This window comes from Athene cunicularia (genome assembly GCF_003259725.1).
Source record: "Athene cunicularia isolate RWA chromosome 6 unlocalized genomic scaffold, athCun1 chr6_part1, whole genome shotgun sequence".
Lineage (NCBI taxonomy): Eukaryota > Metazoa > Chordata > Aves > Strigiformes > Strigidae > Athene > Athene cunicularia.
Window position 1 is genome coordinate 10,277,502 of NW_020799105.1, and position 18,966 is coordinate 10,296,467.

General features: G+C 35.7%; 1 protein-coding gene across 2 annotated transcripts in view; it reads right to left on the reverse strand.

The window, feature by feature from the left end:
- The window catches only part of ADGRA1 (adhesion G protein-coupled receptor A1), a 187,354-nt gene extending 168,618 nt beyond the window's left edge, over nt 1-18,736 (reverse strand). For both annotated transcript variants that reach the window (XR_003398714.1, XM_026851415.1), the window contains exons 1-5: nt 18,671-18,736; nt 14,768-14,839; nt 5,963-6,034; nt 5,056-5,225; nt 1,300-1,308 (exon numbers count right to left, since the gene is read on the reverse strand). Coding sequence is in view for 1 of the 2 variants with exons in the window: in XM_026851415.1 (XP_026707216.1) it covers nt 1,300-1,308; nt 5,056-5,225; nt 5,963-6,034; nt 14,768-14,799 (283 nt within the window). In the remaining variant the exon portion in view is untranslated. The remainder of the gene's footprint in view (nt 1-1,299; nt 1,309-5,055; nt 5,226-5,962; nt 6,035-14,767; nt 14,840-18,670) is intronic.
- Between the last annotated feature and the right edge of the window lie 230 nt (nt 18,737-18,966).

Genomic DNA, 18,966 nt, shown 5'->3' on the forward strand with positions numbered 1-18,966 from the left:
GATCAAGAGTGTGAACTAGTTGTCTCAATAGTTTCCCTAAGCGTTCATTTTTTATTTCTTTTACTTGTCCTTGTTCAATCCTTTTTTACTACTACTACATAGACTGAATCAGACACTACATTTAATCCCAAATCTGGCCAGGACAAAAATGCCCACAAAACCGCTTGGAGTTCTAGCAAAGCAATTTTATGTTTACTATCATCTGGAACAGTAGTGTTCAATAACGGCATTAATGGTTTGAGATTATTATGGTTACATCCACATTAGTATTTAAAATGCCTGTCAGTTCAACAGATTCTTTAGCTGTAGTGAGGACACCTTTTACTAGAGGTTAACCTTGTGTTACTGTCTGACCTCAAAATATTTGAGGAGTACCTGTTGATCTAAATCCTAAGTCACTGCAGCTTCTTGGCATGCTATTAGCTGAGCAATTTTTGACCTTTTTGTTACTGAACACAGCCTCCTGCTAGAGGAGATATTTCACTTAAGACACTTAAAACACTTAGCCCGAACAAACAGCAGCACTGATGACCCAGCGGGTGGGTACTAGGGCCCTCTGCCGCTTCCCTGGAGGGTCAGAGAACTCCACACTCCGCTGCAGCTGCGCTGCGTCTCACACACAAAAAACAATCACTCATGGAAAACAATCACATTAAGAGGCCTCTTACACTTATTACTTACACAACATAAAATGACAAATATTACAAATATCAAAGCACCATTGGTCTGACCGGATTGGTAGTAGGTACTGGAACTGAATACTTAAGTGGTGGGTCAGGAGCAGACGGTTGTGGTTGCGTGCTAGATGAAAAGGTATATGATTTGTGCTTCATCTTTTGCCCCTGTGTTGCAGCCAGTATTTCAAGCTTGTCTACCAGTTGAAGGAGTAAGGTTTCTCTGTTTGAAAAGCTGACTTGCAAGGCAGGGCTCTGCTCTCCTTGCAGAGGCGGCGATACATCAGTTCCACCCACGTTCCCATCCATGCTCTGCCCACTGCTGGACTCCGGAGACTCCTCCAGTCTCTCCTCACTCTCCTCTCTGATGGTGCCAGGCACAATTCTGGCATCTCCAGCTCCTGGTCTAGCCCCCATTGCACACCGTGATCCCGCCAGCGCAACCGATGAAGCAAACGGGTTTTTCGGCTGACCTAACACGATGGGATCTGCTAGCAGCACAGGCACCGGAGGCGGCTTATCAGAGTTAGAAGCCGCTCCTACAGCTGCAAAGGCAGAAGCAACAGCCGCGCGGTTGACAGCCATGCAGTCACCACTCAAGCTCCTCCATTGTCTCATGGATCAGGTTCCAGAGCGTGCGACAGCTGCTCACTTCTTCTGCAAACCTTCCCCCATCACTGATCGAGTCCCAAAGCCGTTTTCCTATGGATTCCCAGGTAGATATCTCAAATGTGAGACCTGCACTGGAGATAAGTCCTCTTTCCCAGCTCCATTTTACCAAGCGTTCCAGGGTGGACTTATCATATTTTATCCCTCTCACAGAGAGGATATTTTGGATAACTTTCACCACTACTTGCTCGTTGTCATAGAGTGTAGACCCCATTCCTCCCCTGGCACCGCTTCTTTTCGCAGATCTTCAACCCAAATTACAGCGTGCTGCTTCTCACCTTCAGACTCCGGGGCAGAGTCTGGATCAGTTTCGACCAGCTTTCCACCCTAGATTGCACCTCCATCGAGTCCTCATCAAAGACTTCTCCCAATCTTGAGGGTCCCTGTACGGGTGCCACTTTGCAGGAGATATGGACACACATGCAACCAATATGATGAAGCAATGCCAATTTATTGAAGGTAAACAAGCCCTTTTATAGCTTTCTCCTGTGCACGTGAGCAGTATGTGGTACAATCCTTATGACTGGATAGTTAGCTTTGTCCACGAGCTTCAAACTTTCTTGTGATTGGATAATAAGCGCCACACTCAATGTCTTTCTCCATCCAACCCATTTCCTGAAGTTATTTGTTTGCGGAGTTCTTTGTTCTCCCTTCAGGGCTATGTCCTTGTCATGTCCTTGCCAAGGCGTGCACACATGCAGGATTGCTCACATGTTCATTATCTCCCAACACCAAATCATTTATCTAAACATTATTGGTATTATGTCAACTACTTTCTAAACTTTAAATAAAATCTAATTGGGAGAGACAACAAAGTCAGCACTCTTCCAAAGATCTGTTTTGATGAGTCATCACTTTCTAACAGAAAAAGGCTTCAGAGTTATTTGCAGAACAATTGAACTTTTACTACTTAGTGCTGTTAGTTCAACAGTATCAATACAGCTTTGAGACTGAGAAACTAAATTCCAATATCTCATTCATCAGCGTAAATAATCAAAACCCAGCTTTAAGAGCAATATTTCATAATCCCCTTAAGGCAAAAACTAATACAAGTCCTTCCTGAGTGAAGAATTTGGCCTAAAGAATCCATTTCTGCTGATGATGTGTGCAAGGGAAAATCAGAGGCTCCTATCAGGTAGAATTTATGGCACTAGTATTCAGGAAAATGTAATCTTCCTCCTGTAAATTGAGTAAGTTTTATTTGGAGTCATGGAGAAACAGTAACAAGGCACTGCATGAAACCAATTTCACAATCATTTTTCAGAAAGATATTCTATGCATGCCATTATGAATTCATTGCAGTCACTCATAATTAAGGCAGAAGACAAAGGCAAAATTATCTTTTATCATCAAATTAACTTTTTAGCTTTCATTTCCAACATTGTCAAAAATTGTTTTATAGCTGAACATTTCTGAGAGTTGGAGACTTTTGTTAAAGAAACTTAAGTAGCTCTTATAAGCTGTTAATGAAATAACCAAGCAGAAGCCTGTGAATTCCAAAATTGTGCAGTTACTTCAATTAACTCTCATAAAAATCCCAAAAGCAGGTTTTTAGCTGTGTTCGATGGGTAACTACTTTGGTATCATGAGTTAACAGATGCATGAAAAGATTTGCCAGAAAGAAATTTGAAAGATGATTTCTTCTCCCATAAAAACACAAAATACATCTAAAAAGCTCACAGCAAACTGCTTCCTGTAGTTATTAAGAATTTTTTGACTTTTTGTTTCATTCCCTAGCTTGCCTGAAAAGATCTTTACCATTTCCCTTCTATTTTTATTTTTATTTTTTCCCTTCCATTGCTCTTTTCTTTGCTCATCTTGTGACTCTGATACCTCATTATGTCTTCTAGCACATAGAAGTAAGATCATTAACTGTAAGTACAAATGTCCAACTCTATGGAAGATGTTCGCATGTAGGAGCTTTCAATTTTTAAATCACTTAATATTTTCTTTATGATATGCTGAATTTGATTAGCTCTATGCATATTTTGATGCACGCTATTTTTAAAACATTCTCAATAGCTGTTATTAATTTGGTATCAGACACCCTTCTATTATGCCTAAATTCAAAATCAGTTACTGAAAATGAAATTGCTAAATGCTGTGAGCATTGTGAGCTGCCCAAAAGATATTATGAGCACTGTGTAGTACCTGGCAGACATTACAGAGCTGGTGGAAGGCTCAGCAAATATAACCACCGTGAAGCTCTCTGCGGATATTAAAAGCAGTATCAAGCTATTTGCAGTCATTACAAACCTTGTCAAGTGTTCTGTGGACATTATAAATACCAGTAAGAACTAGATGGGCATTATAAATTCTGTATCAGACATGTGGCAAGAAGTCGTATGAGGAATTAAAGTACAAAATTCTGAGAAATTGCTTTCATTTCCTCTATAAAACTTACAGACTCATATTCTTTGGCAACCTGGAAATACCAGTTCAGTCTTTAATCAACTGTTCTGATCATTCCAGCATTTTCAGAAGAAGGCCTTTTCCTGCTGGGAAATGGATTTCTATGAAGATGCCCATGCTGGGTCTCTATAAAATGGCAGCTTGATATTTGAGAAGTATTACAGATTTTCAAATGTTCAGTAATACAGGCTACTGGATTCTCTGCCTTTTGGATACAAGAGCTCGTTCTTTATTTGCCTCCAGACAGATATCTGTGTTTCCTTAACAATTCAACCAATGGACCATCTGTAGCTGGTATTCACATCCTTTCACATCTCTCCCAACTTGTAAACATCTGTATTTGCTGTTAAAACCATATTTTTTATTGTTCCAGTCATCTTTGATCTCTCTTCTGCTATAAATGTGTCAGCAGCATACATCGTTCCTCTCATGGTTATTAGGATAAAAGTGTGAATTTCCTTTTGTTTCCGTAAGACATTAGCAAAGTCACCATCCCAGCAATTTTCTATCATTCAAGAAAGTCAAAGATTCAAAGATTCTGTGATTAATCAAGTGTGTGTGAAATTATACTTCTGATTATGGAACCCATCAGCATCATTTTAGGCAATGATTTTTTTCTCTGCATTATGCGATACTTTTAAAATCTCTGTTTTAGCACTGCTTTTTGCTAGACAGTGTTCTGAGAGATTAATTTTCTTTACTCATTTGTATTTTTTTTTGTTTCCTTCCCTAAACCATATCTGTCATGTTTGCTATGGTGAAAAATCTTTTCTAAAACAATTCACTTATAAATCTTCAAACACTGATTTCACCTAACTGAAGCTCACTGTAAAAATTCTATTCATTCCCAGTAAGCAGTGCTAAAATATATAGTTAGAGGTTTATAAAAATTAAAAATACAAGAATGAAATCTGACACACTGTCAGAAATATAATTTGAACGGAACATTCTATAAATCCCTGTAGGAATCCTCAGTTTCATGCAGTATACAATGTAAAGCTACCATCATGGATTAATATTTTAAATCGTAATTACATGTTACCTAATATATAGACAGGACAGCGGTGTTCTTGCAATTCACACACAAACACAAAAAATATATATAATTTTGTATTAAATAAGACACTTGTAGTTTTTTCAATTCTCTTTCAATATTAATTGTATTTTCTGTGCCATATACCTGAATTTCTTGTGGCTATAAGGAAATCAGATTTATTACTCTCTATTTTTTGGCATAATTTCTGGTTTTTCATATTTTCTCTGGATTCCACTTCAATTTGCATTGTTAAATGAAAGCACAGCTCACCACATATCAGCTGGTTTTCCTTCAGGTTACGAAATGACAGTCCTTGTAAAGCACTGGGGTAAGCACAAACTGTTTCCTCTGCTATTCGAACTGAAGCATTTCTGGCCCATTGCAAGACCCATTTTAGATTACAGTCACAGATGAGTGAATCCGTGTTGAAATGTCTAGAAAGGCAAAGAAAGATCACAACTGATACACATGCAATTTTCATAAATATACGTTCTTCTGTTCAATTCAAATTATCTAACTCCAAACAGAGCTAATTCTAGACAGATGCATAAATGTGGATGTATAATTATAAAGTTATCCTGAGACAACTAATATACATTATCCCACTGTTAATGACTTTCAAGCCATTATGCCAAAAGTGTGGGTTTGGTTACAGAACCGCATCGCTGACTACTGAATTAAATTTGAGTATGTGCTACCGTAGAAAGTCATACTATAACATACTTTCATTTACTAAAAACTCTTTTGAGTAGAAACTTGACCACAGAAGCAGCCAGTATACTTTTAAATCTCAAAGAGGTACATTTAATACAAATAACTGGGAAATGTTATTATAATTGCAGGAAAAATATTTAACACGAGCAGTTTTTTGTATTTAGAGTTATAATATGATGTAAGGTGTGATAACATGGGAAGGTCTAAGATCATAAAGGACAAAAACCAGAATGGCTAGACAAGGCTAGTCAGGAACTGGGTCAAGTAGTCAGCATTATCTATTTCACTGGGACAGGTAGAAGACAGCAGCTCACCAATAGCGAGACAGACATTGATAACAAAATACTGCATATTCTACACTTGGAATGCATTGCTAGAAACAATCCTGTTTGAATTCATATTCAACTCTGCTATGTTTATTCTAATGTCTTCCTCAAATATAAGGAGTGATACTTACAGTGCTTTAAGAGCTAGCAGCTCAGAAAAAAGTCCATTCATGAGACTTGAAAAAATATTCCCTGACAAATTCCTAGAAAAAAGCAATTTACAGTCAGGTGTAACAAATACAAGAAAACAAAGTTGTCAGAGTATAATTTTCCCAATGCTAATTAAGAAATTCTGCTTTCTTAACAGTAAACAGGTATTTAAATTTGTACATTGCATTTTCATAAGTGACAGTAATATTCAAATCAAATCATACACTTTTGCTTCTTTTAATTTCAGAACAGGTATATATACAATTCACTTGGGACTAATAAACAGGAATATTTCTATGTATTTAATAGAATAGAATTCTAGCATTTAAGGGAAAATATTAACACAATGATCAGTCAGTGAGACCTATGCTGTATTTTTATAGTATGTGTGGAATGCCACTTCAAGGTAAAGAAATGAAAACAGTATCTTTATTTAGTAATGCTCAGAATTCAAGCAATTCCTTAAAATAGTAATGAGTTCTCAAAGTAACTACACAAATAGCTTTATTCCAAAGGACTATAAAGTAGCTGATTTTTTCCATCTTTATATTAAGGACATTTACATTTTAGCTACAGTTTTCCTATTATTTACTTGATGGCTGTATGGATTAGGCTGAATACTTGCAGAAGCAATTTAATTTTGCCTAGTTTAACAGTATTGCTCTGCCAGTGCCTTAATAGTATAAAAGGTAAATGCTTAATTTCAAGTAATACTTTTCCTGTATTATTAAACTTAAAAATTAGTGCAGTATCCAAGATTAACATTCCACAGCATCTGAACTACCTACTTTTGAAATAGTGATACATGCGCCTTTCTGTCTAATGCCTGAAGTCTACATGTCTGAATTCAAGGATGGCTAAAAAATTTCAGCTATCAGTGAAATTTCAGATCTCTTCACTGGAGATTTGCTGTTACATATAGAAAAAAAACGTACACTGGCAAGGAAAATTGTTTCATTACTTTTTCATTAAAAAGGGTGGTTTTATAATTATTGATTTTATTTCTCTTATGTCTAACAAAGGTATACTAAACTGAAGACACAAGTTCAGATCAGGAGCAATGTCCTACCAGTGAGAAATATACCAAGCTACAGAAGATCTGAACCAGTTATATAAAGTAAACAAAAAACCCAAGAACCATGCTTTCTGCAGAAACTTGTACAGATACACATGGATGAATGAAATCAAGAAAGAAGATAAATATTGCTAATTTATAAATTAAGAAAGTGATGGATCATTCTTGAAACAATAACTAATCTTACTTTTGTACACAACTTTTCACCACTGAAATCATGAAAAAAAAAAAAAGCGTGGGTATGTCTAAAGGTGGAAATGAATGTTTGCTTTAGCTAACTATTTCTATACCTTTAATATTTTGGATATATCAACAGGAACTAAAAATACTGAGCATTTCAGAAAGACTCAGTTACCTCTTTACTTAAAATTAAATGGATCTGCTCATGTGCTTATTGACAAGGCACATGCTAAAGCAGCTCAGTGAACTGGGACGTTCAACAGACTACATCAGAAACTGATAACCCTGACATTTACACTGAAGTAAATCAGAAGTGGTTGCACTAATATGAAAGCAGCTACTGTAGTATAAACTTACTGACAAGAGGACAATCATGCTGAACTGAAGGACGGAGAAAGCAATCTGTCTAGCTTTGCACGGATGGCAGCCAGAAGGCAGAAATACAAGGTTTTTCTTTGCCTTGCCCCACTGCAGTATGACATTGCCAAACTGATGCAAATCCCAGCTTTTCCCTTAAACAGCTAGCCAGGCTTCATACAGCAAAACTAATAGAACATCAGGTCTGAAGCTTAGGAATTAAATTTGGACCAAAGGAAGGCTTTATGTCTGATCAATATTTCAGGAAACAGAAAAACTAAGTCATTGCCACAGCTGATGTAGCAGGATTCAGCAAAGGTAAGGGCAGTGGTGCCCATTCTGTGTTTACTGAATCTATGCACTTTTTACAAGTCCTACCAAATCTACCAAGATACCTAGCCAGAACTCATTTAAGCTGTGTTAACCTAAAAATCCCTGAGTCATGTTCCATTTACAGATTTTTGTTGTCTTTTTATCAGGACAGAGAGGTATGTAACCCTGTCCATCAGGGTTTTGCCAAGTGCTGGAATAATTGAGTTCCTGACAGTTCAAAAGTCAGCACAAAGCCAGCAAGCCAATTTTTCATATTCTTTCATATTCTTCTGGCAATAACATAGTTTGAAGTTTCCATATTACTGCTAATAATTTGCAAACTAGGATCATGTTCACAGGGCTGTATAAGTCATAAAGCAATAAATTTCTATCCCTAAGAAACACATATTTTCAATATCTGGATCTCCAACTGTGGGAATAGCTTCTCTAACAAAACTTTCATAAATCTACTCAAATCACCCCAATAACCCATGCATTTCTAAGCTAGATATCTGCAGCACCCTGCAAGTCCCTGGCTATGTCAGTTCACATCATTTATGTGAATATTAAACTATCTCCAAATGCAGTGTTGTGAAATTCCACCATCTCAGATATCTTAAAAAACCACTTTAGCTTAATTTATAAGGACATTTGTTCTAAAAACATCTGTATCACCTAGTTTGCAAACATTTCAAACGTAACAAATTAATGCACTCCAAAGCTGATAGCACTTACTATGCCATTAACTTACTCCATTAACAGAAATATGTTCTTTCTGTTATATTAGAAGTAAAACATTTTAGTCTTACGTATAAGGTCCTACACTTTTTTTCATATACCAAATACTCCTGTGCTTTTACAGAAATTAAAACGCTTTTGCCAAAAGCTGTAACATAAATGACAAATGCCATAAAACAAAGGGAGTTATGTGTCTCAAAGGACCATTTTGAGGCAAAATATAGGTTGAAGCAGGAGTATATGAAGGTTGTTTCACTCATGAGCAGTATCAAAAAGCAAAAGCTAAATGCAAGGGTGACAGATTGATCTTCTGTGCCTAAAGACTGGGACAGGAAGGGTAAAACCCAACAAATACAGACAGGGCAGGTTACAGCATATTTTCTTGATGTTGCTAAAGTAGGGTCTGTTTGATTCACTATGTTACTGGTTTTGTGCTTTATTTCTGGCACCATACAAAGGGACAGCAAGAAAGTAACACAAGAATTTATGGTATAATAATATCATAAAGCTAACTGATTATGATGATTCAGAGGCAGGATGAAGAATAAATCAGATATACTTTAATAAATCAGATATACTTTAACCAAACAACTGGAAGTAAGGACAAAGTTCTGTTTCTAACTTCCAAAAAGAACATCCAGCAGCTCTAACAGGTTTAAGGCTACAACATTTCAGAGCCTGAAGAGCTAACTTACGGGGGACTAAAGAAACAATATCTGGTGTATCTGTACGGTGGCACCATCCCAGTACTCCATAGCTCTTGATATTTAGATTAAATATAAACAGAATTAATGTGGATGGCAGTGCTGTTACCTAGCAGAAATATATTTGCATGTATAATTCTGGAATAAAGCACTGAAACATGGCCACTGAGGGGCCAAAGGAGATTTGGAAGATTTGTTGCACTCAATTAAGTCACTCGTAATTAAAATATGTGCACCTCATCACAGCATAAACATGGACAAAGGGTAATATATAAGGTAAAAATGATAAACTAAAATCTTAGAAGACATAATAAATCTTCTCTTATACTGTCTGAGGCACTGTCAGCAGCATCTGTCATATGATGTGAAAGCATTTTGGAATCATTTTCCAGAGTACAAATCAAATCCAAGAAGGTGTAAAAATTAGATCAGTCTCAAGGAACATAATCACAACTCACTGGCTGCAATAATTTCATGAGCTGTGTAAAATTCTAGATTTCATTAGTAACTTGAAATTCAACTCCTATTTACCGAAATATACATCCTGACTGCAATTGGAGTAAAAGTCTTCTTTTCTACATTATCAAGACACTTAGAATTTTTTGTGATTTCTGTATGTATGCATGTTTTCACAAAAAAAAAAAATAATAATACTAGTAATTAATTTTTTCTTAACTCAAGAATCCTGTAGGTTTTTCTGTTCTAAAACAGACTGCACAAAACCACCAAGACCTCTGGAGAATGTTTGCATTATCCCTAAAAGCTCAGGAAGTTCTCATCCTGCATTTTAGTGAAGTATTTAAACATGCCTTTGCCCTACTCAGTTTAGATACATGCATCACATCATTTGGTTAAACATTCTGTGTCAGTTCAGGCCTAGAGCTGATTTTTCAGCTCTATTTCCATTTTTTCAAACTGAATTAGACTTACAAGGTTGAGTGAAACACACTGTTATTTTGTTCCACCCGGTACTTGTGCTTGTAAACAGTGTAAGAAAATCTCATCTCTACTTCACAGAAGGTGCATGAAAAGATTCATGTCCCTTCCTCCTTCCAGTGGACTCACGGCTCTCCCTACTGGTTTTGATAACAGCCTGCAAAGATACTTTTGTACTTCATCTCTGCTAATGTAACACGAGACAGCTCTAATTACCACAGTCAACAACTGCATAAATCAATGCATATGTATATATCTTTATATTGCCCCTTCAATAATCTAAAGCAAATTTCATGGCTCTGAAACAAGTTCCACATTTAAGAACTTGCCATCTTTTCCTTGGTAAAATTACATACACTGATGTTACACTACATGTTTCAGTGAACAGTTTTCTCATATCCCTGAAATCAGAAGTAAACACAATTCAGAGGTATCAGTAGTAACAGAAAGGTGACTTACTGCATTTCAAACAAGCTTAAAAGGTTTGATTCTGGGAAATTCGTATCAGCTTCCAAAGGCAAAAAGCTAGAAAGTGTTAGAGAAGTACCAGGTGGCATTACCTTGCAGTCAACAATAATCAGTTCTTATACCAGAGGTAAACTGAAATACCAGCTCAAACAATTACCGTCAGCATTATGTCATTATATGAGGTTTCTGAGATCAAGGAACAAATGACAGTATGAATGGCAGGGGAACAGTTCCTCTTGATTGAGATTGTGGTTGTATTTCTTCACAAAATAATCACTGACCCAAGAAGAGTAATGGTACTCTTGAATTTGGTTTGGTAAGGAAGACAGTCCCATCAAAAGAGAAAGTTGTAACTTCTGACATACCAATCATGAACTGATTTACTTCAGATGAAAGAGGAATTTGGACTCATTTATTAATTTGACTCGTCTATTAATTTAGACTCATCTATTAATTTGCCTCTGATTTCTTCTGACTTCTGAAATTAAAAAAGAAATAAATAAGAAAAATGGAAGATAGACTAAATGGATCAATTACCAAATCTTAAATCTTGAAAAAAAAAATCAAGTTTTTAAAAAATCAAAGTAGTAGAGGGACTATAATGAACAGGAAAAGGTTAGCAGAAAGACAGGAAGCATTGAGAGGTGATGAGTATTACCAAAAATTAAGTTAAACTTTGTAAATTATACTGAAACAAGGTGCAAAAGACATTTTAACAATACACCTATAAGTAAGAAATTAAGTGTTGATATTATATATAACCTAAATATATCCCATTACTACTATTCTCTATTCTGTTCAATAAGGTTAGTCATTTGGATGGGCAGGTAATTATGTGAGAAGCATACACTAAATTCTGGAAATGATCTTTCCCAAGACCACCTACAGTATGACTACTGATCTGCAGAACTAGTTAAAATCAAAAAAATACCTGAGCAACTAGGGGCCTTCTAGGCTAATTCCACTCACATGAAAACACTAGTATAGACGTTAATGGTTTTCTCCTGCTTACATAGTATCATGTTAGATGTACTAGAAAATTAGCAATCTTTTTATATGATTATATGATACATCTTCAATAGATGCCTATTGATTCTTTTCCCCATTCTGATTTGCCAACATTTTTTTCATTTTTGTTTCTTTCAAAACTCACTCAGTTATGGCATGAAACATTACCAGAATCATCATTTTTTCCACTGATGCATGGACATAACATCCATAAAATCATGAAGAACCTGTCATTATATGCATTTATTATAAGACATTGTAAGACAATGGACAGGATAGAAAGAAGGGGAGTGAGACATTACTGGTGCTCTGCAGAAATGGTCTTATGACTGTATTTAGTGCTTTCACTAATGACTCTGGCTCAGAAAGGTAAGCATGTGAAAATGAAATCTGGTAATAACAAAACCAAGGGTTGGTCAATATTAAGAAAACTATCATACAAGAAGAGGTGAACATTCTTGAAGATGAAAGGTCTAGTAATTTCATTAAATAATATTATTCAAAGTGAAAAGCGTAACAAGAATATCACTTGAGAATTATACTTAAGACAGGTCTGGTACAAATTCCTGCTAAAAAATGGGGCCTCAGAAAGCAGATGATACAGAAAGCCCTGGATCTACACCCACTTGGACATGAAAGTTAGCCCCATCTTGAAGAAAACATGAGTATTTATTTAAGAGGCACAAAGGCTAGACGCAAGAAAATTCAGTGTTAATGACAGAGGAGAGGAAACTGCTGAGTCTTCCTCCGGATCTGCATGCTCAGAAAAGATTTGTCAAGACTGGGACAGGTACTCAGGTTACTAGAATGGATATGGCAAATCTGTTTTACAAAGGGAAATTGTAACGGTGTGGTCGATCAGCCCAGTAACTATGGGCATTCAGCATGCACATTGTGCCTTTTTCCGACAGCCACAATTCTTTCCTGGTGTTCAGCAGAAAGGGGTAGTACAGCCACACACTGTCACATAACAAATGTTGTACGCCTGCTGTGAATGGATTTCTGTTTCTTACAATCACTAGACTGAAGTTCTGTATTTGACTTCTAACTAGCCTTTAAGATGAAGTCTGGAAGATTTACGAATGGAGTGTTTAGACATGTTTTCCTGAGAGAGCAGGGTTTTGAACAGTTTTATTGCGGGTGTTCCTAGCATTGAGAAGCACCTTCCATTTAATAAGGTGACTTCACTACTTTGAATTAAAGCTACATCCTATGGTAATCTGGCTATACAGTCACAGTCACGTTCACTGTGCAACAAAAGGAGACTCAGCAACCCTCAATAGGTGAGCTGGACTTGCCCAATTTAGCAATTCATCTGAGATGAGTAAGAAGAGGAGCAGTCTGCACCTGTTCATCAACATACTATTATATCAAAGCTCTTCCCCTGTTCTCACTTGTTTCCATTAGAGATCTGGCATAGCTGCTCTCATTAATGCTATCAGTAAGCATGTCATATTTCAGCCTTTTCCCTCGTGTCACCTTGACCTCAGAGCAGATCTTTCCAGAAAGATTTCCCTATTTTTTCAAGGAAATGCCAGACTGGCTGGAGAGGAAGAAAATAAAGTATGAGATCTGTAACACTCTATGATGCAGTATGGGAATTTATTTCCCATTCGGGAATAAAGACAGATGTGAATGAAGATACAGAAGCCCTTCTGAGTTTGGGCAAATGTCCATTTAAACCCAGATCCTTCCTGTGAATTGTCCATTTCCCAACCAGGAAAGTCACAGACAATTTACTTATTCCTAGGAGCTGCCTATGCTGTAGCACATCTTTGGCCATTCCTTTTTGTCCTTTTCTGAACCTTTTCTAGTTTTGGTCATCTTTTTCAGATGAGCAGACTGGAACTGCCCACAGTATGAAAACTGAAGGTTCTTAGCTTTTTTCCCATAGTACAATGCATATTCACAAATTTGTTCTCTCTTCCTTTAATACTACTTCTTAACTTTTTTTAATGATACTGAGCACTGAGCAGATTTTTTCATGGCATTATCCACTATAATCTCAAAACATCTTTCCTGTGTTTTAATGGTTAGCCTAGAACAGATTGCTTTTTCTCCCTTGCATGACTTAATATTTATGTACCTTAAATTTCATCTACCATTTTATTGCCCAGTCACAGACTCCTGTACATTACCTCTGTCCTTCAAAATCAACCCTTGTCTCTAATTCTCCGATTAACTTAGTACCTACTAGCAAACTTTGTCATCACATGTTTTATCTCTTCTTCCAAGTGATCTGATTCTCCCTAGAACTGAACAGCCTGGGTGTACTATCATAATCTCATGCTTTCCGAGTGCTCTTTCTAGAATAGCTTGATAATCTATTGATCTCCCAGGTTCTCTGGCATGTTTATGGATATGCAAGTTGATTGCTTTGCTCCCTATAGCATATTCCAGTGGAGTTGCATATGATAAACTAATGACTCAAAAAGTACTATGACAAAGTGTACAACACACCACCCTAAACAGACAGTCTAAAAGTGATATTTCTGAAGCAATGTGAACTACTCTGATATTTCAAGTTTACTTGATACTTCATAAATTTTTTTCTCAGTATGTGTTTACTTTTTTATGTAATACACTTCAGACAAAAAAAATTATAAAGTCTAATTGATCTGTAATGGATTGAAAGAGCAAAGTATCTTTTTTAACCAGTATGTTTTATTTGTGTGCTTGACCTTTAACTGCTTCTGAGAAATGCAAGCAGAAATGCATTCAAACAGAAATGTCATGTTCAGCCTCTTTTCAATGTGAAAATGAAATTTAATTCCTTGAAGTTCTGATAGATCTTACAATCAGAAGTAACAGTAGTACTTCACTAGAAGTAAAGTAGAAACATCTTTAAAATATCAAGTCATCACAATCAAAGGCTCAGGAGAAGGGTGTTTTTAGTACAAAACCTATAATTTTTTCCTAATGAAAGTTTATTGCCAAGTGTACTCAGGTAAGCCATGTAACAGTTTGGATTTTTCCTGTTTAAAACAAAAGTAGTATTATATACTCACAGTTTGTGAAGACTGTTAAGTCCAACAAACATTTCTGGTATTAGGCAACCAATTCTATTATTGGAAAGATCCCTGAAACAACAAAAAAAAAACCAAAAAAAAGGTGAAACACTAGTTCTGTCTTATTCATATAAACACCTACATAATCACATACAGCCTCTTTATTTCTAACTCTTAAGGAGTTATAGACAAATGAGAAATAAAACCTTCTTTCATAATATAGTATCACTGAATTCAATAAATTTAACAACTTTTATATTAACATTATTGAGCAATATTCCAAAATTAAACGTACTATACTACAACTTATTTCATTAAAATGTGATTTTATATATGTAGCAAATAAAAAACCAAAAATTATTTCCAATATAATTTTCTTTATCAAAGTTACTAGCACCTGTTTATTTATGAAAAAATACTATGCATTTTGTTACATGCAATATTCAGCCAAAACTGAGATTTTTACTGTTTCCTAATGTCTCATCTCATTGACAGCACCCTTTCTTGCTGAAGAAATTATAGAAACCAGATGACAATTAAATTTTGAACTAGTAAGAAGGTCAGTCTTGATAAGCACTCAGCAAGCTCTTTGAAGAGCAATACTGTGGCTGTCTCGGGCCACAAACAGTACAAGGCATTATGATCCATAACTCTTGCCTGCAGAAAGGTGAATGGATGTTTTCTGTACAAGTCATACCTACAACATAACGTACAGAATACTAATAGGAATGAAACAAAAATATGTATGAACAATTATGTTGCGTTAACATTAATATTGTCCCTTTGTGCATCTGAACTAGTGTTTAATTTTTACATATTTGGTTTTCAACCTTGACTCCAAATTTCCTTCTTATCAAGTATTTTTTTTAATTAATGCAGTAATGTAAGGATTTTAAGTGATTATACATCCATTAAAATGTTAAAATTGATCTGAATATATTTTTGTTTTAGAAACAGTGGTAGTCTTCTGATTCCTTTGCTACATGGTGCGGATTTCCTATTTATCTGTTGTTACGTGAGAACTCAAAGTAATCAAACAAGAGAATAAAGGTTGCAGTTTGACAAATCCAGTCATTGCTTTCATGGAGACATAACCAATTAGGTAGAATGTGAAGGCAATTTCTTTAGAATTCACTACAAAGTCATCTTCTATCAGACAAGGAATATACTGTTGTACAATTAAATGATGAAACATCACATTAGAATGAAAATATTTCTTAAATGTTTTCAGGGATATTAAGTAGGCAACAGCTGAGAAAATAGGGTGAATAACAATATAGTGCAATATTTGCATGCTAGAACTATTCTTTAAATTCTCCTACTGAAAGCTACATAGAAACTCTAAAAATGCAAGTTTAAGATAAACAAATATACATACATACATCTATCTATACATTTTCCTATTAGAAGAGGTAAACAGTAAACAAGAACCTACCCAGAATTCTTGTTTGGGTAATACTTTGCCTCTGTCTAAGCAAAGTCTGGATACTTATGGAAAAAATGCATCACTGTGAGGCATAATTTGGGCGGCATAAGTAAATTTCATCTAAACTAACCAAAACAAGCACATATTTCTCTAAGTGTGGTACACAGTAAAAGTGTATTTTTTAAAAAGTGAAAGGCTACATATCCTTTTCTCAAAGATTACTTCAGTGAGTGTTATTTTCACAATAAGACATATGGCAGCAGCTAAAATCTCTGTATTGTAAAACATGTTTTCTAAAAAAGCATTGGCAGAAATAAAAGACAGCTTGCTGCGCAGTCCTCCAGACTAATATATATTAGACATATTTCAGTTCATGATATGCAAAGCTGGTATTAATTTTCAGGAGTAAGACGTTTAACTTACTAATGCTGACTTCTAAAACTGATGTTAGAGAAAACAATACAAAACTCCCCTTTGTGGAATAACCAAGTGCCATAATTTTAGTGCTTCGTGAATTTTCAACTTTCATCAATTTTGTGTGTACCTTTCTGAGTAAAATTTTTAAATAATTTAGTTTGTCACTGAAATACAAATTACAACAGTTCTCCAAATCATTCGCAAAAAATCATTTTGATGTTGACAACCTGCAGGTTGTCTCTGACTTGCCAGAGCAGTATCTCTTGCAGTTGCCCATATTACATCAGTTTCTGCTTCTCACAGAATCATTTATATTTTACATGTGAAACAAGATGATATGAATGTAAAGTACAGTCTTAATGTAATTACTGTATTCAGCATTCAGTAGGAGTTTATATTATTTATTCCTTTTGCTGAACCGCCTGCTACCCAACAATTACACAGTGAAGGAGTCCAGAGATTTTGTTTACCATGAAACTACACTGATTCATACAAAAAATGTGGCAGTCTAGCAATTAATCAATTCCCTGTCTCTAGATTGCTCCCAGTGTTACTTGTTCATATCATCAAGAAGATTGTTTTTGAGATCTAGCATGATAAATCTCAACGTTGCCATTCCTAACTTTCTGAAGAGTCTTCCCACTTTGCCCAGTGCCTAATGACCTCCTCTTCTTTGACTTGTCTGCTGGCTGACCTAAGGCTCCACCTGCACAGTCTTCAGATGTGCAGACCATGATTCGCACAGGTTTCCTGGTTTTCCCACAAGAGGTCAGGGTTGTGTTATTACAGTGTATGGCCCAAGCAACAATTAGCACTCATTTTGTTCATTACATTGTATTGTTATCCTTGTATACAGAGTGAGCAAGAAAGTTTCAACCTAAAGTTTTCTTCACATTAAAAATGTATATGCTACTCCCTTCATCGTTATTATGTTACCCAAACACACTAAAATTCAGTGGCTGGTGTTAGAAAACACTGCTACCTGTATGATCAGAAATTGAAATCTTTTACTTGAGTTGTGTAGTATTCCCTGTACATACTAGTTGGTGAATTTAACCTCAGCAAAAAACCAGAATTATTTGTAAATTTCTTTTTTCTGTGGATTTGCATTCCTTCTCGTCTAAATCTTCCCATTGCACAAAAGTAATTCCTGTTTTCTCATATGTTTTCTCATCACACATAACACAGCACATACAAGGGCTAGGCAGATTTCTGGCATGTGCTGATAGCCTGGTTAGCCGGTACATGGACACTGGGATGCTGTCCCTTGGAAAACTGTAGTTAAAAAAGGGTTCATCCCAATTTTCCTTTAGGCTGAGTAGAATTAAGGAGGGTCTGCAGTGCTTGTTAATTAAAAAAGGCCCACTTGTAGTATCTTAGTAACTTAAGACATTTTTGCCCTCTACAAATGTAGGTTAAAAACCAGCCAGTGCTTGCAGAAGTACTATGAGACCATTTTCAAAAGCAGGAATGCAAGAATGATGGACAGGGAATACATTGCATAAGTCTTGTTTCCTTAGAAAACCATGCTAAAATTAAAAAATATCAAGCATAGGCAATGTGAGAGGTATAAAAATGGTAGAGAAATTCTAAAGCATGACAAAGTTTCCTTTCTAAAAATTTATTTTATAGACCTGGTCTGTGATAAGAGTAAAGTACACCTGACATAATGAGAAAACTTAGCGTAGTACAAAACATGTTTACACATATTTAACCACTCAGTTACATTTCCAATTAATGTCTATAGTAATATATTGTCTTCTAGCTCATTAATTAGATGAGTTTTTTAACTTTGTAGATGCACTTGTTAGGACATTTATGGGTGAATAAACAGTTAATTTTAAATGGGAAAAGGTTAGGAAGAAGAGGGAGATGGAAAACAAAGAAGAGAAAGAAGAAAAAAAAGGCATGGTAAATTTAAAAAGCACAGGTGTGATTTTCTACTTTACAGCTGGTGTCCTTATGTGATTATTGCTTGGTGGCATATTTGAGTTGCCCAAGGATAGAAATGTCAATACAAACACAATTTTCAGAATAATTCAAATGGAATTATTACTCACAGGCGCTTCAGTTCTGAAAGTCCATGGAACGCCCCTGGCTCAATTGTGCTGATCAAATTATTCTTCAGATCTCTAGAGAGACATAACAGAAGGAGCAATTAATTATCACTTTACCTGCTGTACTACTGTTATAGACAAGGAGTGTGAAATGCAATGCAGTTCTAACCTTTATTGGTCTTAGCTAAAACCAAGAATTAATTTCTTTTAGAGAGTAACATCAAAAACATTACCTCATTTGAAGTTTATAAAATGATATTTTCCCAAGTAAGATGGTTAAGATTAGATGTTAAAAAAAA